Here is a 7266-nt window from a genome sequence, read left to right on the forward strand (position 1 = left end):
TACAACGAAAATATCAAATGATAAATGTTTAAATTAACCAACTCTTTGCAAACAATAAATCACGAGGATATATCTCAACGTGTTATTAGATTTGCAGACATGCGACTTTGCAGCTATAGATAAAGTGCTAATAACATACTAAAGAATATTCGTCACAAAAAATAAATACTATTGATATCTAATGGTGGAGAACCAATCTGGCAAGAGAGTTTGACAAGCTTATCGGAAAGCAATATGAAACTCGAGTCTATCTCGAACAAAAAATACCCTAAAAAATTTTGGGATTGGAATACAAGCACAGTTGATTGTAATTTTTTTTTCTTTGTTTCTAACTATGTGCAATGAATAAGGATACGAGCACATTGAAGAATAGTATTCAAAATATATAACAATATAAAGCCACGCAAGAAAACTGTACGAATGGGTGGCTGAATTGTTGTGAATTTCACGAGTCTTTCTGAATATTATTCTATAGAATCTTTCAAAAAGTTATCCAGTTAAGCTGAATTCTGTTATCCCTATACTATCTGGCATTGAATATAACACTCTTTCTTTTCTCTGTAACTATGAACAGATTTTCCTCTGCTTAAAAAAACTGCATCTTGAAGGACATATTTGTTGACGATATATCTGCTTTAATTTGAATGGGTTTTGACAGTCGCAATTAATTTGCTTGCATTTATTTTATCAATAGAAAATGTTTCCATATAACTTCTCCTCATTCTCCTCAGTGAAATAAATCAAGAGTTCCTGAATGAGTCTAATATTTGCTAATGTCTAGCATTGATAATTGCCTTTAACCTCATCCCAAAACTGAATAAGATATCCGTTATACCATATCAAATTGCCAAATATTGTCTGTTTTTTTTTTTCAAGCGATGGTCGCGAATGGTGCGCCAATTTTTATAGAAATGTAAACTGTTTTAGCCCGATAATTAGTGAAAATAATTTAAAAAATAAGAAAGCAAGAAAAAATTCGCGGGTCCATAGTCTTAACGTGTACATAAAATGTAAACATGCCCTATTAATTTGGGGCCTGTGTCATAATAATTATAATAATAAAATATAGTTTTAAATAGTACACGTTGTGTTTTGATTGCCAACTGACAAAAAATACGGAAGTGTATTAGATAAATTGCATGAATGTGGTTCAAGGCGCTTGATGGTTACAGTAAAGAATTTTCATTGCAAAAAATAAAAACGTAAACGATATTAATTTATATAATATTTACATTCCTTCGAATCTTTCTTTTATCCTAATACTGTGTATAAAAAATTTCATTTACTAATTGTACGAATCTGAATGACTAACGCAGTTACGAGTTTTCCATCATTCGACGTCGGATACTATACACAGATAGAATTCTTGAAGCAGTTCACCTCCATGTAAAGCTATTCTTTCTCTTGGCCTATCTTTCGAGTTTTTTATTAATTCGATTCTCAGAACCATCGTTGCATTTTCAATGATTGTGTGTCACAATTTTGATCCAATTTCTTGCATTATTGTAGAAAATTCAATTGTTTATGGCTACTTATCTTTTGCCACCGTCTTAGCCCGTTTTCTCATGAGCCAAAAATACACAGAAGGGAGAACCGAGCGCAGAAGGATTGCAGCTTTTGGCACAAACGTAGCAACTGTAACTTCACTCGCCTCTCTAAGCAACGCTTTCAACACTTGTTCCGCAACGTATTCCGGTGTAAAACCTTCCTCTGTACTTTTGTCCATTACTATATGAAATAATTATGTCAGTACACAGCTATCACCTTGACTCGTTCTCCGTACAATAATACCGATATTCATGCTCACCTCCATACGTATCACCACTCCCTGTTATTGCGTTCAGTGAAAGGGATGTCTTTACGTATCCGGGACTTACAACTGTTATTTTGATGTTTTGCTCGGCCAGTTCGGCTCGTGTTGTGTCGCACCATGCTTGCAACGCATGCTTTGAGGCAGCGTACGCCGATCTGCACGGCAAATGTACAGTTATTCAATGCTCATGTACTCAGCGAGATTTGTGGAAACGTATTAAAATATTTCTTGTATTTCTTCTGCTTTGTATAGTATTTATCTTACCTGTAAGGTATCGCAATTCGGCCTTGAACACTGCTGACAAACACGACATGTCCAGATCGTCTTTCCAGCATACAAGGCAAGACAGCTGCAAATAGTTGTTGTCAGTTATGAGGTTTTGTGTAAATCAGGTACTGATAAACATCAAATTTAGCAAAGGGTAAAGCTCACCCTTAGTCAAAGCAATTTGGCCAAAATAATTGCAAAGCATGACTTTGATGTCAATGTCGACATTGGTATTGATTACTTCTCCTCTGTATGAAATCCCTGCATTATTTATCAATATATCTATTTGAGGATAAATTTTCAACACCTTCTGTACCTCCAATGGTACATCATTTAGGTTTGTTATATCCAGTGGAAGAACCACTGGCGGGTGAGTGGGAACTGTCTGAAATGAATGTTTTCATTCAGGTATCAAATGAAAAACAAAAAGAAAACAAAGTTGGCAGAGACATAGAGCTAAGTGTGGGCGAACTGTCAAGCAAATGTCTAATTATTGAACCTATGATGCTCGGCGTCTTTAAAAATTGTTCATAGGATAAATCCGACTTGATGTATTTCTTAAAATGACAATTCAATATGTATTTGAAGAACATTGTAATTGTTTTCTAAAGCGATGTCACCTGTGTGACATCGTAGATGACAAGGCAAACGCAACGTCAAAAACTTACGGGGTGCGTGTTGATCAGCGCAACCTTGACTCTTTCGAGTTCTTCTCTTCGTCGGGATGCTAAAATTAGGCGACAACCGCATTTGTAGAAACTGTGCGCCAAGGCTTCTCCGAGTCCCGAACTAGCACCAGTGATCAAAACAACCTGAAAACGAGAAACAACAATTATTCGCGAGCCGATCGCAAACCGCGATTCTTCGGTTTACCTTTCCCGCCAATCTGGCCTTCCGACGATTCTGCCTTACAGTGTCGTAAAGGTGATATAATAACCATGGAAAAGTCACGGGGATACAGCCGATGCCGAATAACCACCACAACACGTGCCACCCGACGGACTGCTCGGCTTGCTTCATGACTTGACGGTCAGAAATGTGAGGACGGAGGCAGAAGGTTACGTTCGACTCGCGCCGTGAGAAGTTAGCCGATTGAGTCGATATTGTGACGTTCGAAACAAAGGCGAGATTCGATCTTAAAACAATTGGCACATATTCGCGTCAACTTTGTGGCCAACTTCGCGCGGTACAGTAAACTTATTTCCCAACAGTTTTGGCGTTAATAATAATAATTTCGGATAAAACGTTCGTCCGAGGGATGTTCGAGAAGCGTAATTACGACGCGCTGGTGATAGAAATGTTTAGAATACACCTGCCAAACGTATCGGTTTGTCGTTAGCTCCGCGCGTGAAGTGTCCGAAGTGTGCAACCTAACGTAGCGTGTGGGGTAAAACTAGGTGTGCAACGCTGCGGCTGTGTTCAAACTGAACGATCCAGAGGTTTGCCCGATATGATCGAACGCTGGGAATGACAATAGCCGAGCAATACCTACTCGAGTACTCCTCGTTATATAATGGAGACACCGGGAAACGAGCAATATGTCGCTTTTCCACTGTCAACGAACATGCACGAGACGATCATATCCCACGAGGAGATATGCGAGCCCGTCGTAGAGGACTGCGTTCTCCCGGAAGTCACCGTCACGGAGGTCGTCGACGGGACGGGCGGCACCGGGTCGGCGGAGGTCGAGGCGGCTGTCGAAATCCTCACTGAGAACTCGGACGACGCCGAGGACGGCGACGGGTCCGCGGTATACCCGATATACATAAAGCAGGAGGAACAGCAACAGCAGTACACCTCGGGCGACGACGAGTCGATGGCGGTCGAGGCGCTTCGCCAACTTGGTGGGATGTATCCTTGTTTCAACAACGACAAAAAGATACCATGCCCGAATTGCGCGCACCTCTTTACTCAGGTCGAGATGGCCAAGCATCACTCGAGCTGCGCCTCCGTCAAGCTCTCATGCACCACCTGCGGTGAACGGTTCGAGCGTAAGATTGATCTCAACAACCACATGGTCTGTCACCAGGTCGATCGACCCCACGCTTGCCGGATCTGCGGCAATCTCTTCAGGTCCAAGGCGAACCTTCAGTCGCACATGGCACAGGTATTGTTATTAATGTCAATCTGATAAACAACTTCAACCTATAGTGAATTTCAAAAGTGTTTATCTCGCTCCATTTATTACAATAAGCATACACGTTCCCGCTAGCATACGGCATCCTGTCTCAACGACGTCTCTCCCCTTTCCCCTATATAGCTATTGCACAGGTATCATCGCTTATGTATCTAATATGAATGTATTGTATATGTAACAGGTACACCAGACGGAAAGACCGCACAAGTGCAACATATGCAATTCCAACTTTCAGAGGCCATCCAGCCTTTCAAACCACATGAAGATACACACATATGTCGCTGGCCGAGCTATTATGCAAACTTCGTTAACCAACAACAGTGTTACTCAGGTCACCGCTGAGCCATTCCGAAAATGGCCCGAGAACAACAGTAACTCCGAAACGCCGGCCACCTCCGTCCCCTCTTCGTCCGTTTCGACGATACCCAACTACGAAGTGTCCCAGGTTCACTGGTCGATTCCGAGTTACAATTTCAGTAACGATCAACCAGGAGTAGCCGGTTTGACCAATCAACAGGACAAGATGGATACGCTTCAGGAGTTTGCCGTAATGCCGAGCGGAGAAGTAGCCCAGTTCGAATACACGCAGCAAAACACCATTACCAACCAGATAAACCACCAGTATAACTTATCAATGAATTCCTTTAGCAGCCAGGATGGAAGCATGGTAAAAATTGAGTCACTTCCGTACCACGGAGAGTCGAGGCGAAGCTATGTGGAGGTCGAATTGACTGAGACGACTCAGCAGCACACGTGCAGCCACTGCGGAATGAACTTTGCCAGAGCATCGGCGCTCGCCTTCCATGAGAAGATTCATACAAGCAAAAATTGGACTATGCCAGTGGAGTGTGAGTACTGCGACAAGCAGTTTCAGGACAGCAGCTGTCTGGCGACGCACCAGACAACCTGTGCCAAGAAAGTGATGAGAAATAACACTGAACACGGGCTGCCCAGCAAGTGGGGCAAGCACGCATGTGCCGATTGTGGAAAAAAGTTCACAACTAAGCAGAAGATGTTCAGGCACCAGTGGATTCATAGAAAGAAAACTCACTCCTGCGAGGTGTGCGGCACTCAGTTTGAGAAGCAGCAGGAACTCGACGAGCACAGACTCTCCGCTCACCCCGGTGACTCTGCCTTCACCTGCAGCGAGTGCGGCAAGAGCTTTGTATCTAGGCAAGGGCTCTGGGAACATGCAAGAACGCACGCTGGAAGCCCCGCTCACTTTCACTGCGACGTTTGTTCCAAGACGTTCTCATCCAGGCAGGGATATCTCATTCATCACCGCACTCATACCGGGGAACGACCCTATGGGTGCAAATTCTGTTGGAAAGCGTTCAGAGATGGAGGAACATTGAGAAAACATGAACGGATCCATACAGGAGAGAGACCGCACGTTTGTCCACTGTGCTCAAGGGCCTTTAATCAGAAAGTTGTGCTCAGAGAACACGTCAGATGGGTTCATGCTGCTGGAAAAAATGAGACTGAGGTAACCGGACCCCCATTCAGGTGTCCTCTGTGCGGCGCTTTGAATCAGGATAGGGACGAACTCTGTGCCCACATCGTTAAACATTCAGACCAAATGATAGCCCAAGCTAAAGCAAAGACGAACAACAACGCGTTGAAGTCAAAACCTGCGAAGAAGAAATCCAAGACTCCGGCGAGTTCTGGATCTTCATCTTCTTCTCTGGGAAAACAGATCGCCGGTAGCGGCCGATCGATATCAAGGATGGAACAGAACGAAGCTCTGCTTTCTATTTCAGACGTTTCTACCAAAACCACAGACAACTTACCGCAGTTTATGGCAGTTGGAAAATCAAGCGACACGGTGCTCCTGATCACAGCGGCGAAGCGAAGCGAAGCTTTGCGACTTATTTCGGAGGTTAAACCAAATGATTTACATTTGATATCACAAGGTAAGCAAGGTGAGAACCATCTGCACATACCTCAGATTAATCATAGAGAAACTCTCGGACTAAATGCCGAGGACAAACAGGGATGCAGCGTCCGTATGGCTTCGGCTGAACGACAAACTCCTAGTTCTACACCCAGGCAAAACGAAGGTAGCGGGATGCACCTGATGACCTCTTCGAAACAAGGAGATGGCAGTGTGCATCTAGTTTCGCCAAACAAACAAAACAATACTTTGCATCTGATATCCAAACAAAATGAATCTCTACCAGTACTGACTATACCAAATCCCCAAAATCATGACAATTTTTCCAGTCAAATCGAACAGATAAGCAATATTGATATGCCAATGAACATGGTAACTCATCATTCAACGTCATCCTCGACCACTCAGCATCCAGGAGAACGAGTCAAAGCTGAGGTTGCTACTTCGGTTGATGAATCTTTGATCCAAGATGGAGGTGCGCAGTCGACTTCCTCCCACGTTCAGTACCAGCAGCATCATCAGCATCGAGAAAGTGACGATGGACAAGAATCGGCCTGCGGTATGTGCGGGGAAGAATTTACAAATAAAAACTCTTTAATGGAACACGTGAAAATTCACATTTAATTCGTGTGCTTCCGTAATGTCCGGAAAAAAAATTTGTGATATCAGGACACTACGGTTTAATCGCATGATTGTTATTACGTATTTACAAGAATAGTAGTACAGTTTCTCTATTTAGTTTAGTCGCACAGTACATTACAGAAATTGATGTCACGTCGAAAATAAATTTGTATCTAAAAATATTGGATTTGTTGATAATTATTAGTGTATCAAGAGTCAATTTCAATGTTTTCAGCATTACATTGAGAATTTTAGATTAATACGAAACCCTTGCAGCAGATGCAACTAAACGAAATAGACAAACTGTACGATAATTGAATGGCCTGAAATAATATGATTCTACTTGTAAATCTATGAAAATCATCAGAAATTCCTGTTTTTTTATTTCCATATATTTTTCTTTTTTGCTTTCAGACGTTGGTAGCTATCAACGCTAGGTAAACTGTGATACCGACTATTTTATCTCATGCTTACAACAACGCTAACAAAACGTCTACTGCCGTCGGCACTTACCACATATTTGATTAGTTTTAA

At 42.5% G+C, this 7266-nt stretch overlaps 2 protein-coding genes across 3 annotated transcripts; one reads left to right on the forward strand and one right to left on the reverse strand.

Moving 5' to 3' along the window:
- Positions 1 to 879: 879 nt before the first annotated feature.
- Positions 880 to 3100, reverse strand: LOC124305261 (dehydrogenase/reductase SDR family protein 7-like). The gene is made up of 6 exons (XM_046764466.1): positions 2954 to 3100; positions 2749 to 2892; positions 2246 to 2465; positions 2078 to 2162; positions 1808 to 1968; positions 880 to 1728 (listed from the first exon to the last, which is right to left on the reverse strand). The coding sequence occupies exons 1-6, from the start codon at positions 3098 to 3100 to the stop codon at positions 1529 to 1531; spliced, it is 957 nt and encodes a 318-aa protein (XP_046620422.1). The 3' UTR covers positions 880 to 1528.
- A 477-nt stretch (positions 3101 to 3577) lies between these two features.
- Positions 3578 to 7263, forward strand: LOC124305257 (zinc finger protein 595-like). Of its 2 annotated transcripts, XM_046764460.1 has the most exons (3): positions 3578 to 4187; positions 4399 to 6670; positions 7147 to 7263. In XM_046764460.1, exons 1-3 carry the CDS (start codon positions 3594 to 3596, stop codon positions 7167 to 7169), a joined length of 2889 nt encoding a protein of 962 aa, XP_046620416.1. In that variant the 5' UTR covers positions 3578 to 3593; the 3' UTR covers positions 7170 to 7263. The 2 variants fall into 2 exon arrangements, with proteins under 2 accessions (XP_046620416.1, XP_046620415.1); XM_046764459.1 differs by lacking the exon at positions 7147 to 7263 and having other exon boundaries at positions 4399 to 7140.
- The last annotated feature ends 3 nt before the right edge of the window (positions 7264 to 7266 follow it).

The sequence above is a fragment of the Neodiprion virginianus genome, chromosome 5 (genome assembly GCF_021901495.1).
Source record: "Neodiprion virginianus isolate iyNeoVirg1 chromosome 5, iyNeoVirg1.1, whole genome shotgun sequence".
Lineage (NCBI taxonomy): Eukaryota > Metazoa > Arthropoda > Insecta > Hymenoptera > Diprionidae > Neodiprion > Neodiprion virginianus.